We start from the raw sequence: 23,348 nt of genomic DNA on the forward strand, positions 1-23,348 counted from the left end.
ACATGCGCAATTTTTTTTGTGCGTTCGATCTGTGTATTATGCTCGCAGTTCTGATTCGTTTATTAGATACGGCCCGCAAGATCGACACTGCGACTCGCGTCTTCAATCAGATTATTACCGGCTTACTCCTCTGTTTGACCTTCTCCAGCTCAAGCTCTCATTTGCTACTATCTCGCTCCACCGTCGTCGAAGCAGCAGCAATAGTTGGTGGTGCTTCCTTTCCTTCAGACTCTTTCGTGTCTGCAAACAAGAGTGAGTCGACCAGATAAAGAGAGCCGACCAAACAGAAAGATCAGTTTTGTAATAACCTTTGCTTTCATGCAAACCATCAAAAGCACTTCCAGCAACTTCTTTGTTATAATTCTCTCCATCATCTTCTCCGACGACTCGCCATCCTCAAAAGCTCTCGAGCACCGAGCTTACAATTTCTCAAGTTCGTTCTCGTATGAAATGCTTGACGAGAATCACAATAGAGAAATAGAGCCAATGCAGAGGAGTAGAACAAAAATGAAGGCATATGGCAGTACAATCTCTGTGCCAGAGACTATTGGAAAGAAAAAGAAGACTCCAAGCTCATTGCCTGTTTTCAATTTATGACCCTTATAATATGAATGTCATAGCAAAAAAATTTATACAGAAAACAATTTACAGGACATAAAAGAGAATTATACATATCTTTAATGACTTCAATATAAATCATATTAACACCTTTCTTTTCAAAAACTCTCCAGAGAACTTCTCTTGGAACATTATCATAAGTTTTTTTCTAAATCAAATGGGGCAGAAGATTATTTATCCACAAACAACTGCAAATCAACTGTTTTCAAACAACTGTCTCAAACATTCAGCCAACTTATCCTGATAAGATCATGATCAGCAGCTTATCAGGATAAGTTGCTTATCTGGATAAGCTAGATAAACTGCAGCTGCACCCAAAGAGAGTGTTATTCTCATTTGTGCATCATCTAACCAACAAGATAAAAAGGGATAATAATGTAATTATAAACTTGCCACTTCTAATTATAAATATGGGTATTTTGATTAAAAAAGGATTACACGCTCATGGACTCGTGATCCCTTTATTTTTTTTTTTTTCATGTTCCATCTCCCGAGGCATGTTTGGCAAGACAATCTAAGATTTAACAATATTTTTTGGCAGCTCGACTAATAAAGATTCCTATATTTATCTTTAGTACTGAATTTAATTTTTTTTTTTATATTAATAATATGCTCATGTTCCTCAGACCATATTTCTTCTGTTGAATAATGTGTTTATCGTCGTAGAACAAGTTTTATCAACATCAAACTTTACAACTTCTTACCAAACCAAAATTTAATGACTTGGATTTAAAAGTACTTCTAGTCAAATTTCTAAACTTCTATAAATTCTAAAGTCTTACAACTGAAAATATGACAAGATTTTAAAATTTTCAGAAAATCCAACCTCTAATCCCTTTAAACTTCTCATTGAATCTATGACTTAGCAAGCAAAATTTTCAAGTATTAAAACTCAGTTTATATCATACTTAAATTCGATTCTAATATTCCATATGAACTAAAGCAATTTTAATAGTTAAGTTCAAAATTAACTTCAGCCCCATTAATCCATGCAGATACATCATATTTAAACTTAATAAACTTAGGCTTGATTCTCTAAGAAGTAAAGTTAAATTTAGACATTAAACCCTTCAATTCTAAAAGCTTTCATATCACAAAAACAATGCCTACACCTTTTCATTTATATGTAAGGTGGCATATATATAAAATTCAAAGTTTAGATGCTAGATATGCACACACATAAGAATTGAGTGCTATGCATGTAAATCTTAAGTCACATAGTGATATATTTATGTTCTTAATTAATCTTCCTAAAATTTATAAAAAATGATCAAATATTCTGAACCTTTTTATTTCCTAAAAATAGTCTAATAGAACAACCAGATGGTACAACTCACCTTAAGATTTACAAATCAGGTTAAGCAAGTTGAACTAAAGAAATAGTGTATCTACATTCCATATTACAACACATGGATAGTGCTATCTAAAGGCATAAATAAATGGTCTATGCACATCCATATCAAAGAAGAGATAATTCAGTAGAGCACAAACACAAAGTTTCCATTACTAGAACTAAAATAGCACATCACACTTTACCTCCTTGGATGATGCCGGTGGTGCTCGTGCCTGTGTTGATCTCGTTCCCTCGCATCATAGTTTGACCGATGCAAATTTTCGTAGCTCCGGTGGTCCATATAGGTAGCTAGGCCATGATGTTGAGGCGACTGCCAGTTATGACTCGAGTAAGGATTTGAGCTGTGAGGGCTATGAATTGGGGAGTTTCCATAGAGCGTCGGGCTGGGCCAACTTCGGTCAGAGAGAGACCTTCCCAAATGCGGGCTCGGAGTAGAATTATGGTCCCGAGAGCTGAACCTGGGCGAGTAGGCAGCCCTCGAGAAAGCAGCAAGCCCGTGCGCCGAACCGGGTGGCCCGTCGTCTCGCCAATCTGTGGATTCGATCCGATCACGATGGCTACCTCGGTGGCTTTGGTTCGAGTCGGTATGAGAGTTTTGGTTATGCGAGCTGCGTGAAGTGGCCCAAACCCAGTTATCTGCATTCTCAGGAATGGGGGCATTAATCCCCGGGAATTCCACTGTCATCCTCTTTTTTGATGGCGTTGGATCAGCCCTATCAGGAAGTTCTCCTTCCTCGCATTCTGCATCTACCTCCTCGTCAGCGAAAATTACGATTCCAGAAGGCCGATCTTCCTCAACTTCATCTGTGAAATTATAAGAATCATTAGTATTTAGTTTTAAAAATGCACTTTATATAGCATGATATATGAATACAAAATCTACAAGTACAAATCAGTAAATGATAAAAACAATTAAGTAAAAATGAATGTCAAAAGAGTCTAGTTACCAAGATATCCAGGTGGATACCCCAACTGACGCATACGGTGCAACCATGGCGGCGGATCAAGTTCCTACCAACCAAAAGCATTAAAAACAATTTTTAGAAATTATGAGCATCTACCAGCCATTTGTCAAATAAGAAACTCCATGAAATATCATGTTATACATAGTAACATGTCACTCATTATGAATTTAGAAAGAATTTTAAATAAGACAATAGATCAACCATAATATGAAAAAATCAAGATGCGTATAAATTTCCTCACAATGTACACGGTACAGTATTTTCTAAAGAGACTGAGGCAGAAAAAAATTATAAAGAATAATCACATGGAAATCATGCAGAATCATGCAATCAGAAATTGCTTTCATTGATTTTTCACCATATCCTGGCTATTTAGTGCACTATTATAGAACCCTTTTCACCATTAATTCTGAATTGAAGTTGTATTTTGAAATCAATAATAGTTTAGGAAACTAGTTTTACTTAAATATCAGCATATCTTTAACGGTAGTTCCATTGGAAATAACACTAGCATTCTAATCTGTCAAAAATTCTGTGCTTGGATCAATGTTAGCTGTTAAGACTTGGTTGGTTTGAGTATAAATAGCCTGTCATTGGTTTGTTTTGGTGAACAAATAGCCTGACATTTAGATGTACAGATTGGCTACATCCGGATCTCATGTACAAATTATTTAAAAATGACAACAAACAACTTACAAGGAAAAGAAAAAACAACATATGAGTAATGTGCCAAAAATCCCCTGATTGTTTACATGAGACCATTTTAGTTCCAGAGTCTATAAAAGCACCAAATTAATCTCCAGATTTTTTTTAATTTGGGCTGAAAGAGTCCTCTCTGTGGACTATTTCAGCCCATATTAAAAGAATTTGGAGACTAAATAGACATTTTTATATAATTTGGGGCTAAAATGACCTACAAAAAAGTAAGGGGCTATTTTGACACTTTTCTCAATACATAATAGATGTCAACAATCCAAACAACCCCTTAACCAAATCATTTCTAAAGTATAACTTGACACTGAAGCTAACCCAAACAACGATAAGAAAATCACATATTATTATTAAAATCAGATAGGAGATTACAACCAATACTTTATAACGGGAGATAACAACAGACTAAATGCACGAACTCAACGAGAGGTTGATCCAGGGTTGATAGAGGTCGGCTTAGGTGTAACTGGAGGTAGGTGGATGGAATGGTAGGACGGGATGTTGGAGGGCAACGGTTACAGCGGTTTTGATTTCTAGGAGATGGATGAGGGGCGGTAGGGCTTGTGGTCGACTGGAACAGATGTAATCATCAAAGGGAAGGGGAGTAGCAGGGCTACAACAACGATGTAAGATGGCTGGACAGTGGTAAACCATCAAAGGGAAAGAAGTTGCAGGGCTGCGGTAGCGATGTTGAACTACTGGACAGTAGTAAAACAAGAAAGGGGAGGAATTGCAGGGCGGCTGCAACGGTGAAGTTAGAGGGCTGGGACAGCGATGGAAGCAAAGCAGAAGGTTGGGAACAGCAGCAGCAGTGAAGAGGAAAGGAAAGGCGATGGCGGGGGCACAAGACAACTCTGCAGAAAAACAACCGCGAAAAGCTATTTCTAGCGAGTGCAGCAAAAGCGGGATGTGTATCAGCAAAGCGGGAGGGATGTGGAGGGGTAGGGGAAAGATAAACACCATTTTGAGAGTGAGATACAACCGGAGCACTCTCGACCAGTGGATACAACCCTTGAAGGAACAACAGAGAAGTCGAAGGTTGTCCCGAGCAAAACTCACAAAAAAATAAATCTAAAACATCAAAAAAAGCAAATATATAATAATAGGATAGTCAGAAGTTACCCAAGAAGATCCAGAAGTTACCCAAGAAGATCGGCCGACTCCATAAATGCAAAAATTTAGACCAATTCGGTCCTCATGCTAAAATGCGACGCTTAAATCACGGGAGTCCCGCATGCAAGAAGCAATTTTGCTTCTGCGTGTAACGCCCCCATAGTCTCTCGGGGTTGCAAGAGCTTCGGCCTCATCCATCGAAGCTCTGACTTCTCATGATATAGTGTCAGATCAACCATTTTGAAGGTGACGGAGTTACTGTAATTTTTCGGTAAGTACACCTTATAGGTGTTATCATTCTAAAGCACATTCTGATAAAATAAATATCCATCCTCTTTTGACACAACCAGAGCTGGAACTGCATATAGACTTATATTCCCACGAGTCAAATCTAGAGCAATTATATTTATAATCTACCTTTCCCACTTCTCATACTCAGTTGAATGTATAGGATAAACAAATCCGTTAAGAAAAATCAACTCTAAAATGAAATCTATAGTAGGTTGGATCATATTGAATTATAAACACTCAAAGAGCAGCCTATTCTTACTCTGTTAAAAGAACCTAAATCCCATTGTAGGATGTTCTACCCCCAAAAATCCTAAACCAATTCCCAACGTTATGGTTCAACTCTCATGTCTAGCTATCAATGGGTGCACTGTTGGACTGAATTGATACCCCAATGGCTCTATATGTTCTTCCATAAGTGGCTCAAAAGCTTCCCATCCTTGATATGTTGGACCTCCTTCAAAAGTGGCAACTCAAGAGGAAGGCTATATATCTGAAAATTCTGAAATTCTTTTATCTGAGGTTGCCATGAATTTAGTATCGACTTCCCAAACTAATGAATCTTTGAAACATCTAATATCAGCCATGTTAATGCTCCTCTCAATGCCTGCAAAAAAGTAGTTTGAAGCACCACAACCTCATACTTTGCATGAAGGCCCATTATCTCAGACTTGTTAACTCTGTTGTCGTATCTCTCATAGGCTTAGCACGAATTACATGCATCTCTCTCTCATCAGTTAATAGCAGACACTCCTCTTTTGTGTCTTCAATTTCTTTAGTGTCTGAGGTGTCATTTTCCATTGATCCCGCTGCTACATGTTCAGTAAAATATATTGTAATTTTGTTTGGCAATCTGATGCATTGTGCCCAAAATCGTGGCACTTGACACGCTCTCTGGCTGGGACAAAGTTAGCAGTGTTGGTTGGCTTCACCTGGTCTCCATTTTGAACAAGTTTCTCCTCAGGGTAAGTCGGCTAGGACGTTTCGTTGGGTGTACTCTTACTCTTTGATCTTGAGTTGAACTCTGTCTGTAAGATGTGACAGTCGTCTGAAAATATTGTCTCTCAACCCTTGAAGCTAAAGCCTGAACATCCCTCAAATGTCCGATAAGCCTGCAATTGCATTACTTAGCTAGCACATGATCTCAATTCCCTCAAATATCAAGCTATGGAAGTCTTCTCGAGCCCCACCAGACCACATTTCAATATAAGTTGCTTTAACTCAACTTTGTACTCTAGTGAGAGACCTTATTGCTGCAGTGATAAAGTCTTGCAAACATGTCATGTCTGTAATAAACTGGTAGGTACTTAAGATGCATCTCAGTTTTCATTTTAGACCAAGTAATAAATTTACTCTTCCCTTCTCGATGTCAAAGAATATTCAAGTTCTCTCACCACAGAGATGGACTCTTCTTTAACTTGTTGACGACTAGTTTCATCATTATGTCTGGTAAGACGTCCTAGTACTCAAAGAATACTCTATGAACTCGTCTAGATCCAAGTGGCCGTCAAAATGTAACAATTTTACCTTTACTTCAATATCATGGTCTCGCTGTTAATTCATGCCTTCAGGGTAGTAGTTCATCTCTAGAATATGTCTGGTGAAATGAATTTATTGCATTATTTCAATCTAGCAAGTCACCATTGTGGCTACGAATGAACCTTCAAAATTGCCTCCTCTAGAAGGTTGTAAACCTCTATGGCAGTTGAATGATTTCCCGTCGTACTTCCTCCATAAAAAGTTTTTGGACTTTTCTTTGTAGATTTCTCATAAATGGCATGACACAGGGTTAAGGGGAGAATGATCATTTATCCAGAATCAGTTGTTTCAAATAGTTTATTTGGATCAGTTGTTTATCAGGATAAGCAGCTTATCTGGATAAGTTGGATAAGCTACAACTACCCCAAACAGACCCTTGGTGAAATACCAAACAATATTTAACTTGTGGGATAGAATAGGGGCCCGTTTGGGGCAGCTTATAAGTGCGGAAAACGTCGCCTCACCATTTGGAAAACACATTTTGGCAGCTTATCCGAAAACGTGGTTCGGTTTTTACACTAAACACAGACCGCGAGTCGCGTTTCAGGATAAGCTGCTTATCTGGATAAGCACAAGCTGCCCCAAATGCACCCTAGGTCAACATTAGCCACAAAGAAGCCCAAATCTAGCAGCCCAACCTACACTTAATAAATATACCAAAAAAAATATCAAGGTGAGCATATGAGTAAACATTATGTAGGTTTTGAGTGATATAAAATTATTTTACAATTCCAGAGCTGACTATCATTATCCTCTTCACATTACCAGAATTCTATAAAGCATGGATAAGGATAAATGGCATGGGAAACAACACGACATTGATGAGGTGACTTCAAAAATAAGCAAAAACTTAAGACAGCTCGTAAGACAAGCATGCATACATTTAATGACAAAAATTGGTAGCATTCGCATCAGAAGTTCAATTCATAGTTATGATCAAATTGACGAAAAACAAATGAACTCGTGTTATATCAAAAAGATGAGGACAAAAAAGTAATATTAGAAAATGAGAATAACAGCCTAAAATAAAAATGATTCCAGAAATAACCAGGTTACTTGAAGCATGTTCATGAACATTTGTAAATTTAGTTAGCAAGTTAAAAATTGGCACCCACACGAGACTCCAATAGAGCTCTACATGGTGGGGCCAGAACAACATGATGACACGTGAAATGAAAAATTATATATGCTGCAAGAGATCCTATTTACTCGATACAGAATGCAATTGACAGAAAAAATAATTACCCCAATACCCAAGCATTCCCTTGTTTCAGGCCCCAGCACTCCAGCTTTTAAATCATCAAACTTCCCAGAAGTTTTCTGGTAATATCGGTTTTGGCTGCGAGAGCTAGCATTTTGGTTGCGCTTTGAACCATGCTGTTTGCGAGCATTACTGATGGCAACATTATCACGTGGCTTTGGGCACTCCTTCACTGAATGACTATAAGAGCCACAATTGAAGCAACGAGAAGCATCTAATGCCTGCACTCCACTATTAATTAAAAAAAATTAAGCGTGTCATTAAATTTTGAACCTTCAAGATATAACTTCACAGAATATAGAAGCAAAATAAAAATGAATGAAGAGAATCTTAAATCTAGAGTTGTTGAAAGCACCACCACATTGGCAAAGTAAAAGTCAAAACATCAATGAAATATCTATGATACTCATTGCAGTTACAGGAGGGCGCCGAGAATTTTGCATCCACGCTTCAGGAACATCCATGAAATATATAAAGAAAATAAAAATGAATGAAAGGAATCTTAAATCTAGAGTTGCTGAATGCACCACATTGCCAAAGTAAAATTCAAAACATAAACGAAATATCTACGATACTCATTGCAGTTAAAGGAAAGTGCCGACAAATTGACATCCATGCTTCAGGAACACAAATAGCCCCAAAAGTCAGTATTTATCTAGAAATGATTTCACAGCAGCAAGTACTGATCGCAAATTGAACATTCACAACTCGTGGCATTAACTTTGACAAACATATGCTCGCTCTTCCAAATATGCTGGTAGCTGCATGCTTATATTCCAAAGAGGTACATATCTTTCTTTCTTGTTCTCCTTCAAAAGGAAACTTTCACAATTTAATATTCAATAAACAATCAACTAGAGAAGGTTAGCCATGAATATGTCAACTAACAAGCTGAGCGGTTTGGAAAGTAATTCTAAGGAAGTATTCATTTCTTTGCAATTGTACAGTCTTGCAAGAAGTTTTCAGTAATCAAAGACTAGCTTTTCTAATTCTAAACCATCTCTGTTTTCTTTAATTTCTCTTTGGTCTCTTTAAATTTATTTCATAAATGCATTTGAATTCTAATTCTCATTTTTTTTGTTCGCATCTACAATGAGTTTTTGTATATTTAGTGGTGTTTGATTTATGAATCATAATTTACTTTTGGTAATCAACATCTATTGCATTATTCTAGGTGCATTAGAAAAACTAAATCTTAAACCATCCTATATAAGAGAAGGGGGTCATACATTTATGCCTTTCATATTTTTTATGGCATCACAAATCCATTCATAACAAAAGGTACAAGCACTAGATTAATATAAAAGAGTAAGCAAATTGCTAGCAAATAATAACTATAAATTAATAACTCAAAGATGCAGTAATTTTTTAGCAGTGTCTAACACGATGCATGATGGGTCAAATGGATATCGTACACATGGGCGTACTGCTGTGGGAGTCCCGAACCAGATCATTGGGCCCTCTGCTGCAGGAATTTTGGACTGACAGGCTCTTCCCTTCATCTGGACTGGACGTCCAGCTCAAGCAAACATCCCCTCATAGGATTTGCCGCCCAATTGACGTGGGGGCCAATTCTTTGGTGCCCTAGGTGTATATATGTTTTTTTCATCGTTTCTAGGACAACTTTTTCAAGTTTCTATTCAGGAAAACCACCTGCGTCCCGGTTTATCCTTTCTAGAGTAGTATCCAAGGGAGGGTGGTTTGTCCGAAGGTGGTGATCTTCTTCTAAGGTTTGTGTGATGCTCTGGCTACAGCTCATTCCCAAGAGCCTCTCCTCCGCTGCCGCTATCGCTGTGGCCGGTGTCGCCCCGTGGCCGTTGTCGTCCCTCAAAAACCGCCTCTCAGCTGTTTCCCTGCAGCAGACCAGCACTCTCAAACCCTCCACCTTGCAGCCAGCCTTCCAAACCGCCATCAGTTTGCTGCTGACCAGCAACACACCCCCCCACCCCTCCTGCTTGCTGCCGCCCCTTTTCCAGCCACTCCACCTCGCTGCCAGCCTTCCAAACCACCTACCGATTGCTGCCAACCAGTCCAGCTAACCCTCCTACTAGCTGCCGCCCCTTTCCCAGCCCCCCGAACCCGCCGCCATCCCTTCCCATCACTTCCCTACTTATTGTCACCTTTCCCACAAACCTCCCAACTATTGCAGCCCTCCTTCCAGACGCCTCCAGCCCATTTTTAGTCCTACTGCTTAAACCGCAGCACCTTCGTCTTCGCCCTCAGTCCTAGTTGAGTCGTATTGTGTATTATCTTTGATTGTAATCCTATTTACTTTTTTTAGTAATAATACTTGCTTTCTCTATTGTGATTTGGGTCAACTCCAACATTATTGAGCTTATGTAAGGATCTCGACTTTTGCTCCTACTTTGAATGGTTGCATCATTCTTTCAAGAGTGATAGTCATGTTTCGTTTTCATCCACTCCAGCCAAGTTTGCATCTAGCAATAATAAATAAATGGAGCAAAATATGAACTGCCCACTAATCACGGTCGTAGTTATTTGCATACTCATACAATCCACCATGATTGTTGTGTTGTTCATATAGCAAAATCGTCAAGTAGATTTTAATTAGAATCATTGTTAACCTTTAACTTTCTCTCTCTCTCTTCTCCTTGCTCATCTTTTTCTTAGCTTACGATGCAACTTTAAAACAAGCACCTCTTCTTTACATATATGACTGCTTTTTGTTCATGCAATTCATCAAGGATTAAAGTTATGTTACCAACATAGAGCAAAACAACAACACCAAGTGAACTCAAGAGGCGTCAAAGCAAGAAGTGACAGCAGCAGCAGATTTTAAACAGCAACAGGAGCTATGACAGAGTAGCAGCAGGCTGGCGATTCTTTTGTCATGGGAATGATCCAACCATTTCAAACAGATAAGAAAATTATAAAAAAAAAGAAAAAAGAAAAGAAATAGGTAACTTTCAATTTAAATTCATTGCAGAGAATTAAGCATGTTTCTAGGCAATTACAGCAGGGATAAAGTCCCTATCCACACCAGAACAAACTCCACAAAAAGAAAAAACCTATCCACAAACAAAAAACTAAATAAGTTAAAGTTACAACATATATCCAATTACATTTACATAATCTTTAAAAATCAAAATTAAGTTTATTCAAATATGTTTATGTTAGAATAGAACCAGGATTTGGAATAAAACATTATAATGTTATTGATAGAATGAGGGGTATTTAAACTCAATTACAATGTAGACAACAAAAAAAAAGAAATAAAACAGAACAAAATAAATAGAAAATACATAATGAGGGAATAAAACCTAATGATAAGTAATAACAGCTAGAGATTGTCGTTATAAATCTAATATTGCCCCTTCAAGTTGAAGCGTAATTGTTAATCATGTTCAACTTGAATTTGAAGTTATCGAACAAAGGACGAGGAACATTCTTGATCAGTATACCCATTAGTTGATCACTGAAGGGCACAAAAGAAACACATCTTTTTTTGGACTCATGCCCCATTTGGGACAGCTTATTTGGTGCGATGCATTTTGAAAACGCACCCATGACCGTTTGGGTAAACTACGTTTTGGCAGCTTATTTAAAAAGCTACGTTCTCAAATCGTTCATGGCTAGGTGCGGTGGCAGCTTTCTAGCTGCGGTATGACTTTTCCAAAAAAAAAAAATCATAATAGTCATCGTAGCATTTTGAACAACAGATCAACTTATTAACATACCCTCAATCTTTTCCTTAATGAATTGTCCATTAATCTTCATTATGTTTGGTGCAAGCATGTTGGACGGAATTGTGAGTAATGTTGATGATGGTCTTATTATCACAGAATAGTTGTAGCGGGATGGAAGTTGGCAAACAAAGTTCGCAGAGAATGATGCGTAACCAGAAATCTTCACAGATCCCCGAGGACATGGACTGGAACTTAGTTTCAGCACTTCTCCAGATAATCACATATTGTTTTTAGCTTTTCCATGTGACAAGATTGCCACAAACAAATACCCCGATGTGGAATGTCAATCATGAACTGACCCGGCCCAATCAGCATATGTATAAGCAGCAATAGACCGAGAGGAATGATGAGAGAAAAACAAACCTAAGCACGGTGTACCTTTTAAATAGTGGAGAATTTGGTGGATAGCTTGGACAGTGCTCAAAGGGGTCATGCATGAATTGACTTAATATATCAAATGCATGACATATGTTAGGGAAAGTATGGGAGAGGTAGATGAGTTTCCCCACAAGGTGCTGGTAATGAGTCTTGTTGACAGACACCGGGTTGAAAATGTTAGATAGTTTTTCATTCGGATTCATAGGAACAGCCACTGGTTTGCACAGAAGAAGGTTGTTCTCTATCAAGAGATCAACAACATATTTGGGTTGCGAAAGGCAAAGGCCCTAAGATGACCGAGTCACTTCCACGCCTAAGAAGTATCAGAGAGATCTCAAGTCCCTCGTTTCAAAGGACTTAGCAAGAACGTCTTTCAAGGACTCCAATCATGGAAGATCGTTACCTGTAAGAACAATATCGTCAAAATAGACAATAAGGATAGCTACCTGGCCATTAGAGGAATGTCAGAAAAACAGTGTAATCTGATTGAGCCTGATCAAAACAAAGACCCACGACCACCGTGGTAAACTTGTCAAACTAGTCCCTTTAAGACTATTTTAACCCATAGAAAGGACTTTCGCAACTTGCACATTTGCCCTTTGGAGGCAGTAGAGTCAAAGGCAGAAGAGAGAGACATGTACACCTCTTTTGTAAGCTCCTCATTCAAGAATTTATTCTTGAACATCTAGCTAGAATAAAGGTCAATCCAGATTCACCATGAGAGACAACAGGACCCAAATAGGGTTTAATTTAGCCCCTGGAGCACATGTATCCTCATAGACAACTCCGTAGGTCTGTGACAATTCTTTGACGACCAATCATACCATGTTGTGTTCAAAAGATCCATCAGAGTTGAACTTAATGCTAAAAATATATTGGCACCCCACAGCTTTCTTACCTCGAGCAAGATCAACGACGTCCTACGTATGGTTCCGTTGATGGGCATTTATTTCCTCCATTAATGTTTTCCCAGGCTATATTAGCAAGAGCAACCACAATAGTAGCTAGGATCTGATCGTTTAGTATGGCAGTAAAAAATGCTCTGTAAGTCGGCGATAAACTGCAGAAATAGACATATTTTATCATAGAATGGAGGGAGCATGTCTGATTGCGTACCTTACTCAGAGAACTCTTCACTTCATTCAGAGGAGGGTTGCTGAGGTTGTCGCCCGGAATGGAATCAAGGTTCTGTAAGGAGGTAGTGGACTTCAAAGAAGAAGCATTAGGACGGGTGCGCCGAGTGTAGACATAGGCAATGGAAGGAGGAGGTGTTGCACTCAACGAAACAGAGGACTCCTCAGTGGCAAGAACAAAGGGGAGAACTCAAGCCCACCCACACTTGAGACCGAGCTAGGAAAATAGGAAATACTTTCAAAGAAGAAGACATCAGCACTCACATAAATTTTTTTGTGGTAGGATCAAGACACCTATACCCCTTTTGAGTGGCGGAATACCCTAGAAATATACATTTTATGAATCCGACTCCGAGTTGGGGCAGTGTTCCAAACAAAGACAGTGCACCCAAAAATCTTGGGATTAAATGCGGAGAAGACTCGATTGGCAGGGAAGCATGCCATCAGGATGACTAAGAGGGTTCGGAACTTATGAATTTTAAAGGGGATTCTATTTATAAGAAAGGTAGCAGTCATAATGACATTGTTCCAAAACTGTTTCAAGACATTTGATTGAAACATATGGAGCGAACAACATCGAGGAGGTGACTATTTTTTCTCTCAGCTACCTCATTTTATTAAGGAATGTTCGTACACGAGCTATGGTAGAGGATGCCCTTTCCCACCAAAAATTCAACCAAAATCGAGTTGAAAAATTCACGATCATTGTCGGTTTGAATAACCTGAATTAGAGTTTTGAATTGAGTTAAAACAAATGCGTAGAAGTTTTGAAAGATGGCAGCAACCTCAAGTTTGTCTTTTAAAATGTAGACACGCGTCGTTCGAGTGTAGTCATCAATCAAAGCCAGCAACCACCCTTTTATTGGTGTAGTTGAAAGTGCGAGAGGGTCCTTATATGTCACTGTGAATGAGAGAGAAAGGGGCAGAAGGTGTGTAAGTGTGAGGTGAGTAATGAACCCAAAGATGTTTGGCTAACTAACATGTCTCACAATTGAAATTAGAAAGATTTTTATTAGAAATCATCTAAGGATACAATTTTTTTAAATATTGGAAACTAGGTTGACTCAAGATAAACTATAACTCTTGAGTAGTGTGTCCTCACTCTCTGTGCTTCTCTTGGAATTAGTAGAGTCGAGATACACTCTTAGCCATTTCAATCAGCCTCCCCGAGCAACGATCCTGAAATACACAATCATCATAAGAGAAATTAGCCACACAAATAATATCATTTGTCAACTTACTGACAAATAGCAAGTTACATTGTAAAAAGGGAACATGTAAACTAGACTTCAGAGTTCGATCAATCGTTAGTACAACCAGTTCTTTACCAGCAAAGGAACTGCACGAGCTGTCAGCAATTTTGATAGTATCTTTCCCAGAGCCCGGATAGTAAGTCGAAAAAGCTTGCAAGCAACCAGTCATGTGATTCGTGGCACCTGAATCAATAATCCACGGACTAGAGATAAAAAACCACACAAGGGTCATAGGAAGAGTACCATGTCGAACGTGGGAGGTCGACAGACCCACAAAGAATTGATTGACTCCAAGTAACCTGATCAATTGTTCCATCTGATTTTTCAGGGATTCAGAGATTCTAGAATGTTCCGGGTAGGGTTGGGTTAAGCTCGTAGATTCGGACGTCGTCGGGAGACCTTTGGTAGTAGAGGATTTGGTTGAAGATATGAATGAAGGTTTACCGTGAAGTTTCCAACACTTGTCTCGAGTGTGGATGGGTTTGTGACAATAATCACAAGTAAGATGGTCAATCCGAAGTGGCATAGACAAGGGTTGAGCATTATTCGAGACCAAGGCGAACGATTCAGCTGAAGGAGTAGAAGTGTCGAGGATGACAATTCTCCGGCTCTCTTCCCGACAATTCTCGGTGAAAGTAGTGCGGGCAGAAGGAAGAGGGTCCTGACCAAGAATACAGCCCCAAACTTCGTTAAGGTCTTTGTTAAAGCCAGCCAAGATTTGGAACATGTGAACCTTTTCTACAAACTTCTGAAAGAGAAAAAGGTTGGCCTGAGAATCTCAAGTGTAGTCGTAGTACCGGTCACATTCCATCCATAGGTCACGGTCCTTGACCCCTGTTTTGCCTCTCGGGTTTTCTTAGACACCTCATAGAATTAGCTGGAGTTTCCTACATCCAAGTAGGTGTCACAGACTGTCGTCCAGGTGGCACTAGCTGAAGGGAGGAACATATATGAATGATAAATCAAAGTCTCCATGGAGTTAATCAGCCACGAAATGACCATGGAGTTCTCCACTTCCCAAGCTCCATATGTTGGGTCAGTCTTTGGAAGCTCACGAATCATACATGTGATGTAACCGAATTTCCCTCGTCTTTTGATGAACAAAGACACCACTTGGGACCACTGGACAAAGTTATTGTCGTTCATTTTATAGTTTGTGATTAAGTTCAAGTTGGTTTCCAGTCCTCTGATCTATAGAGCTGGAGTCGATCCTCTGATGGAATTAAGAACGCCTTCTAGAAGTGACTCAGTAATGGAGGAGTCCACCATGATTCCGACTGAGCCAAAGGTGATGTTGGGTTGTTGTGACATCAAAAGACTCCGACTGCAGGAAGGAAAGAAAAGTCAAGCGATTGGATAGAAAAACTAGCTGGATGGACAGAAATTCTGGTCTGCAGGATACAGTGCCTAGAGGATATTTGGCAGTTGGGGAGCAGGTTTGGACAGGACCAGCGGCCTGGACGGAAGACTAGCCGGCTGTACAAAATTATGGCCGGCAGGATTTACATCTTGGAGGAGTTTCGGTTGGCTGGGAGAAGCCCTATCAGCCTGGACAAGAGTTCTACCAGAACATTCGGCTGGCAAGAGAGGTTCAGCGCCTAGAATAAAAGCTCTGGTCGGCGGAGTGAGAAGTAGCACCTGGAACAGCCAACGACAAGGGAGGGTTCGGCAGCTGCTAGGTCGGACCCATGGCTTTGATACCATTTTAGAATAGAACCAGGATTTGGAATAAAGCAACATAAATATTATTGATAGAAAGAGGGGTATTTAAACTGAATTACAATAGACACAACAAAAGAAAGAAATAAAATAGAATAAAAGAAATAGGAAATATATAACGAGGGAATAAAAGTTAATGATAAGTAAAAACAGTTACGGATTACTGTTATATATCTAGTAGTTTAGAACTTCAAGCTACTCAATACCCATCTATAATCCAAATTTTAAATGATCCGTTAAATTGAGAGCTCTATCTCCCTTGCATGACATCTGATTGTTGATTTAATCATTCCTATGGACTATAGTCAAATTGATTTTATCTAAGAATTGCGCCCATTAGCAGTCTCCGTCAAGAAATTAGACCACTAATAATTCAGCAAACAAGAATCGTTAGATATTTCTACAATTTGACCAAATTGCGATCATAGATTAACAACTAGATCTCATCCCCAAATTAATATAATTTTATATACCTATTCTTGCTCCGATCCCAAATATCAGATGAATCCTTCTTATCACTCTTTATGCTCTCCCAAACACCAGTAGCTCAAATAGATACTTTTAAGTTCTAAATTTATCAGTCTTATGTCTTCCAGATGTTGGAAATTTAGTGAAGGGATAAACATATTCTAGAAGCATCACCATACTAGTTAAACTCAAAATTCTGACTTCTATCATGTAGGTTAAAGAATTTAAACGAGGTTTGCAGGACGATATAGCAATTCATGTTGGTCAGCATAATTTCGAGCAATACTACCTAGTTGACAAAAGATAATCTAACCTGTTTAGCGTAATACCTATAATTATTCTGACCTCAATATGTTTAACATATCTAACTGTGCCAGTAATAAGGTAAGATGCTCCGACCAAGCATAGACAGCAATATCAACCAGTGGGTGAGTTAGGTAGAGAATTAAGAGAAGAGAATGCATGGCTTTTTTTCATAAATAAATAGAAAAGTAACAAAATTATAATTCAGGGGAACAAATAAACATGGCATATTGGATCTTTATGGCACTCCAAGAATTTTCCACCAATTCACCAAAGATCATCACAGTAAATAAAAGGAAGTAAGACTACTAGAACTTTAATCATCACAAAGAAAATAACTACAAGGTTCCTTGTTCATGATCAGTAAGTTATTTACCTTTCAGTGATGGTAGATCCATCAAGTGTAGTCAAGCCCAATGAAAATCCCCGGTCATATAAAGGCACCATATCACCGTCCAATTTCACAGGATCGCCAATATTTTCCTTTATACCTTGGCTATCAAGCCAAAATGACTAAAAATATAAAAGAAAATGACGAACGTAAGTTTCCAGCTAAAATAACTATGACTTCAGTGAGCTACAAGAAAATGTCACGGGATTTTCAAAGATATTAAAAGAAATATGATTGGCTCTTACGCATGAATGAGAATATTATATGAATATAAACTCTTCTGAATCCTAATTTACCAAAGAGCACAATACGATTGACAGAAAGGACAGCAAGGAAATGAAGTCTGAGAAGCACTTAAAGTCTTGTGCTCTTTGGAACTCATAATCATTTATCATTACCTTATCCCAACTCTTTGGGGTTGGCATTATAATATCCTCATATTCATCGAAGGTGATTGTTGCATGGAGTGTTAAATTTACTGTACTAAAATTTTGCACAACTTCTACCATTTTCTGAAGCAGCAAGTGCACTTAAATTAAGAATCATGGCTAGCTCTAAGTTCAACTAGACCAGTCCATGAAATTAATTAGTTTTTATTTTATTAGGTCATTATGTTTAAATAGGAAGGCATTAACTCCTTATGTAATCTTGGGTTTAAATTTTGACTTCCTGTTAAGATAATATTTCAAATTAGAATGGATTTATTTTTAATTTTTAATAAGAAAATATGCTTAATTTTTAATTTCTCCATACTTTCTTAACCAGTCTAAAGTCCCCAAATGACAACGAAAATGTAACTTTTATTACGGAAATCAAATAGACATTTCAACCAAAGACGCTTGAAATAAGGAAATGGCCAAAGATACAACACAAACACAGCTAGGGCTTAGGTCGCGGGTGGTGGTGTTGCGGTTTAAGGACAAACAGTAAGTATGGAAGGAGGGGCTTGAAGGTGGACGACAACAGTGTTTTGTGTGACGACATGTTTCAGTTTGGAGGAGACAAAACGAAGAACCGAAGAAGAAGAGGTGAACAAAGGAGAGCAAATTAACAGAAAGGAGTTGTGCGGTCAAAAGAGGGAGAGGAATCGAAATGTTGGGAACTCAGAGTTCACTTGCGTTCTATAAAACAATGCGTAGGAGGAAGACAAGGCAAGTCCAAAAGAAGAATAAAGGAGAAAGGAAGAGAAAGGAGAGGGGGATAGGAAGGCTACGACTCACCTGCGTGGGAGGCTCAAGCGGAGCAGAGGAGATGATGTTGGTGACAAACAAAGGAGACGACCTCGATAACGAACCTCGATCGAAGGAGGAGCTCTCCCGTGTGCTAAGGGTTCGTGTGTGCTGCAGCCATACGAAGGAGGAAGTAGGGGGGGTCGATGTTGAGAGCTTCGAGCAGGCAGGAAGAGTCGATCGAAGAGGAAGAGAGAAGTCAGTCATGCACTAAGCTTTCAGTGCAAATGACCACGACCATGGCCAAAGTATTCATTACAGATAATCGACGGAAGAGGGGCGCAAGCGTCTGTACGAAAAAGAGATGAAGAATCAAGTTGAGGCAATCGACCGAGCCGAAGGAGAATAAAGGGAGGAGTGTGTGCGAGAAGGAGGCCGAACCATAAGGTAAGAAATTTTATAATACACGTTTATATTATAAATTACTAATTCTTAATTGTAATTTTTAATTAAATCAGATTTTAAGTTAAGTTTCATAGTAAGAATGGTTAGGTTTTGATTTATTTAATTTTTTACGGGATAATTAAGTATAGAGCACAAGAAACATTGTTATTTACAAGTCAAACACCTAGGTGATTTTTTGAACTATGAAATTGATGCATTTACGCGTGTCACGATCAAACTATTGTGAATTTGAAAAAAATGAAAAAGAAGTGTTGGGGTTTTATCATGACCTTTGATATTTGTGTGAGAATTTGAAAAATGGATAAAAGAGGGCGCTTGATTTGAAAATAGCAATGTTTTGGGTGCTTTGTATGTAATCGCCCCAAGTTTTAATTAATAATAAATTGTTATGTAATATAAATGTATGTATAATTATAAGCCTAATAAAAAAATAATATAATGCACATAAAGTAACTAAGAAGTTAAATTAGGATATCTAACTTTATTTTTAATATTTAATTAATCTTAAACCGTTAAATGAAGATAACAATTAGGATAATAATAAAATAATTAATATTATATGATACATCAAAAGGTCAAATAAAGGCAAACTATCTTCTAAATAAAATTAGCATATAATAAATAAATAATAATTCTTTATGCATTTGACTTTAGGTATGTTATTGGAGATAAGTGAAGAGAACGTTTATAATCATCAATGATCAAGGTGAGTGCTCGTATTCTTTTGTTATAATAATATTTTTTTTCTTCTTCACCAAATACATTTATTGTTATAGCATTGCAAGTCTATCATCTACGGTTCTTTTGAATTTTGTTCGTATCACAAGAATGACCTGTGCGCTCAGCTTTATTAAAATTATCGTAGATTTTGAATCTTATCAAGAATATTGATTGTTATGCAAATGAAAATGAAATTTTTTTAATTGATCCAATAATTTTAATGTTTTTATTGTATACTTGTATGTGCACGTAAATGAAAATTGATAATGATATTGAAATATCTTAAGTAATATAATTTTTAGACGATGCTCCTGTGACAGTTGTATATATATAGAATAATATTGGTATGTTATTGATATAGAAAGATTAATTGATATTTATTAAAAAGTTAAAATGGAAAACATATTATTATTTTTTTGCACTGTATTACTGTAATTTAGGAGTGTGAGTATTCACTGACTTGTATGGCTCATTGTTATTTTAAACTAAATTTTCAGGTTAATTAAGTGATTAAAAAATGAGCTAAAAAAGAAAAATATTTAATAGAAGACGCGGACAACCAATAACAATATAAATTTAAATATAATATTTTAATTTAATTTAATAAGTTGCTCCTTCATTTGTTAAATGGTAAATGAATATACAAAACTTAGTCCCCACCATCTGACCGTCTGTACCCGTCTTGGTTAACTCCAAGCCCTAGGTGAGGTCGTGACATATGGTGAGGTGGCTGCAGCGGCATGGTGAATAGCAGCACATTGGGAGGGAGTGGCTGATGGTAGACAGTTGCAGAAAACAGCAAAGGGGTTGTTTTCCTGGTGGCTGAAGCAAACAGGCAACGGCGTCAACAGAGGAAAGGCAGTGGGATGTAAGAAACAAAAGATAAACACCACAGCAAGACGAGTTACAGCCGGAGAACCTTCTCGCTTTTGGATATAGCCCTAGAAGGGAGAATTAGAGATGTTGACGGCTGTACCGATCAAAAATATTGCCATAAACACAAACAACATATAAATACTACAAGGTAACTAAGAGGGGGAAGGGAACCACTCCTATTTTGGTGACAACATTATTCCGTAAGGTCGGTCGACCCTTTTTAATCGGTTCAGTCTCCAAAATTTTCATCAGATTCATGCAAGGACAGTACCATGTTAGTTTACCAAGGCTGTGGAAGCTTCGACCTTATTCATCGAAGCTTTTGTTTGCATATTGAAGCTAATGCAGCTGTAGTAACCTCGTGGGGCTGAAGATTCTTCAACTGTGAATCTAGAAGCACCTGGATCCCACTGTCGATTACACTATCCCCCAAAACACCTCAGGAGTTGTCTCCACTTGCGAGCATATATCCATATTGGTCCAACTAAATAAGAGAATATTGTTCTACTAAATTGAACTGAGACTTCATGCCAAATGTGACCTACAAAGTCTTCTAGAAAGCCCAAGGTTAGTTCATCCTTGTCTGATGCACCGACAAACTGCACTCCCTCTAACAATGATGTCCATGACGATGAGGCATCAATCATGATGTCTCGAAATACTCTCTGTAGTGATTGCCCCATGTCTGGACTCGGCACCTCAGTCATGTTATCCTCTATCATCACCAAAACAAATCCCACTAATACTTCCTACTGACAAAGGCACATGTAATCTTAGACTCCACAGAAGGTAGAAAAACTATCATCCTGCCATCATTGGTAGAGTAAGTACTCCTAAGCCTGTCATGTTTAGTCCAACAATCAAGCTCTTATGGTCTCCCCCACAATAGGTGTCAAGCATCAATGTGCACCACGTCGCACCAAACTTGATCATGCAGCTGACTCCCAATCAAAAACTCCACGAGATACCTCCTGTCAATACTGACTTTGTCCATCCTCAACCATGTCAGGGAGTATGGTTGGGAGTGTCTATGAAACGTGAGGCCCAACTTATCCACCATTTGTATAAACACCGCATTCTTGTTTCTCCCTTCAACAATGATGAGACTGCAGACATTATCTTTTATGGTGAATTGGGTGTAGAATTATAATGTGGTAAAGCTACTGTTGATCCCTTGTAGCCTCAATCTGTAAGACTTGTCGAACCATAAGAATCTCACCCTCCTCTGGTGGAAGGTGGTGGTACTCATTAATTTATTCAACTGTCTCTTCATCGCTAACTTCTTCCATGATACCATGCTCGATGAAGGACACAACTCGGTTCGTCGGGCAATTGGAAGCAATGTGTCCAAAATCATAGCATCTAAAGCATTTCCTGACTGGGATTGCATTAGGATACCGCTCTCGACTTTACCATCTTCTGACCAGACTTCTCAACTACCTTAGATGAACTGCTACTCATCTTCCAACTGTGGATGGCTATCTGAATGTCGTGGGTGTCTGTCAATGCTAACTATGTTCTACTCCCTCAACCACGTCAGAGAATATGATTGAGAGTGTCTCTAAACCGTGAAGCTCAACTTGTCCACTATCTGTGTAGGCGCCACATTCTTGTTGCTCCCTCCATCGATAATGAGACTGCATATCTTATCATATACAGTACAACAGGTGAAGAATATGTTCTGGCAAATTCACTGTCGATCGCTTGTAGCCTCAGCCATAAGACCCGTCGAACCACGAGCATCTCATTCTCATCTAGTAGAACGTGATACTTCTCATCATTTTCTTTAACTGTCCTTCATCGCTAACTTCCTCCAAAGCACACTTCTCGGTGAGAAACATCACTGGCATCATCGGTAATTGGATGCAATGTGTTCAAAACAGTAGCATCTGAAGTTTTCCTTAGCTAGGATTGTATTGGGGTGTTGCTATTCTCAGACTCCTTCTCACTCTAGGCAGCTTTATCATCCTCCTGACCAGACTTCTCAACTGCCTTAGATGTCTCCAACTATGGGTGGTTGTCTCAATGGCGGTGGCTCTGCTCCCGTTGTCTCTCCACCTTCAGTGTTAATGTTTGAACGTAACTAAAAGACTTAATAAGGTTATAGTTGAACCACATTAATGATGGAGTGCTTAAGGCCTCCCAATTACTAAACCATCGTGTGCTCCTTTGACTACGTCAAAACAGATTTTAGCTTAAGTTACATAAATTTTGTTTTGTACTCTAATGAAAGGACAATATGTTGTAGTTAGTGGAACCTCAAAAAAAGATCCAGATATAGTGTGGGGGTTGGTACTATCACTGTAGTTCTCTCTTCATCTTCTCTGAGATAGTAATATTGTTCCATCATTCTCTATTTCTCTTCCTCTTCAAGCATTCCCACCACAACAAGGCATGCTCTAGCTTGACAACATCTAGTTTCACTTTTCGATCATATGTCACCTCATTGTATTCAAAGACCCTCCTAACAGTCTGCAACCACTCTATGAAGCCATCAGAATTCATCCTCCCTTTGAAATATGATTTATCCACTTTTATTGATAAGTCTTTGTATCGTCCAACAGACACTCCATCTCTATATCCTCTAACAAACAATTCACCTATATATTTTCCAAAATACACTCCATTTTTATATCCAATAACATGCACTTCATCTCTGTATCATCCAACAGGCAATTCATCCCTCCATCTCCTCTGATATTGTATCTCAAAGTGTTGTGGTCTGTTTTCTTCTTCGTTAGAATAATGCCTACGAAAGAGATTTATGTATTCTTCTCTTTTCTCATTAGATCTTGCTACCATGCTTGTCGGTGATCTCTTCTGGGTCCTTTCTTCAAGTTCAGTGAGTCGTCGTATCACGGTGGAATTCTCGCTGCATCTCGTCCATGATAAACTCCTAATCGAATTCTGGCAATTG

General features: G+C 38.5%; 1 protein-coding gene across 4 annotated transcripts in view; it reads right to left on the reverse strand.

Annotated features, from left to right (window-relative positions):
* Positions 1 to 2,097: 2,097 nt before the first annotated feature.
* Positions 2,098 to 23,348, reverse strand: part of LOC110026799 (zinc finger CCHC domain-containing protein 8-like) — a 69,152-nt gene continuing 47,901 nt past the window's right edge. For all 4 annotated transcript variants that reach the window (XM_020727937.1, XM_020727939.1, XM_020727938.1 and 1 more), the window contains 4 exons: positions 17,187 to 17,323; positions 7,834 to 8,080; positions 2,920 to 2,983; positions 2,098 to 2,776 (listed from right to left, as the gene is read on the reverse strand). In XM_020727937.1, coding sequence (XP_020583596.1) covers positions 2,151 to 2,776; positions 2,920 to 2,983; positions 7,834 to 8,080; positions 17,187 to 17,323 — 1,074 coding nt within the window. In that variant the 3' untranslated portion in view covers positions 2,098 to 2,150. The remainder of the gene's footprint in view (positions 2,777 to 2,919; positions 2,984 to 7,833; positions 8,081 to 17,186; positions 17,324 to 23,348) is intronic.

This window comes from Phalaenopsis equestris, unplaced genomic scaffold (genome assembly GCF_001263595.1).
Source record: "Phalaenopsis equestris unplaced genomic scaffold, ASM126359v1 Scaffold000402, whole genome shotgun sequence".
In the NCBI taxonomy this organism is placed as follows: domain Eukaryota; kingdom Viridiplantae; phylum Streptophyta; class Magnoliopsida; order Asparagales; family Orchidaceae; genus Phalaenopsis; species Phalaenopsis equestris.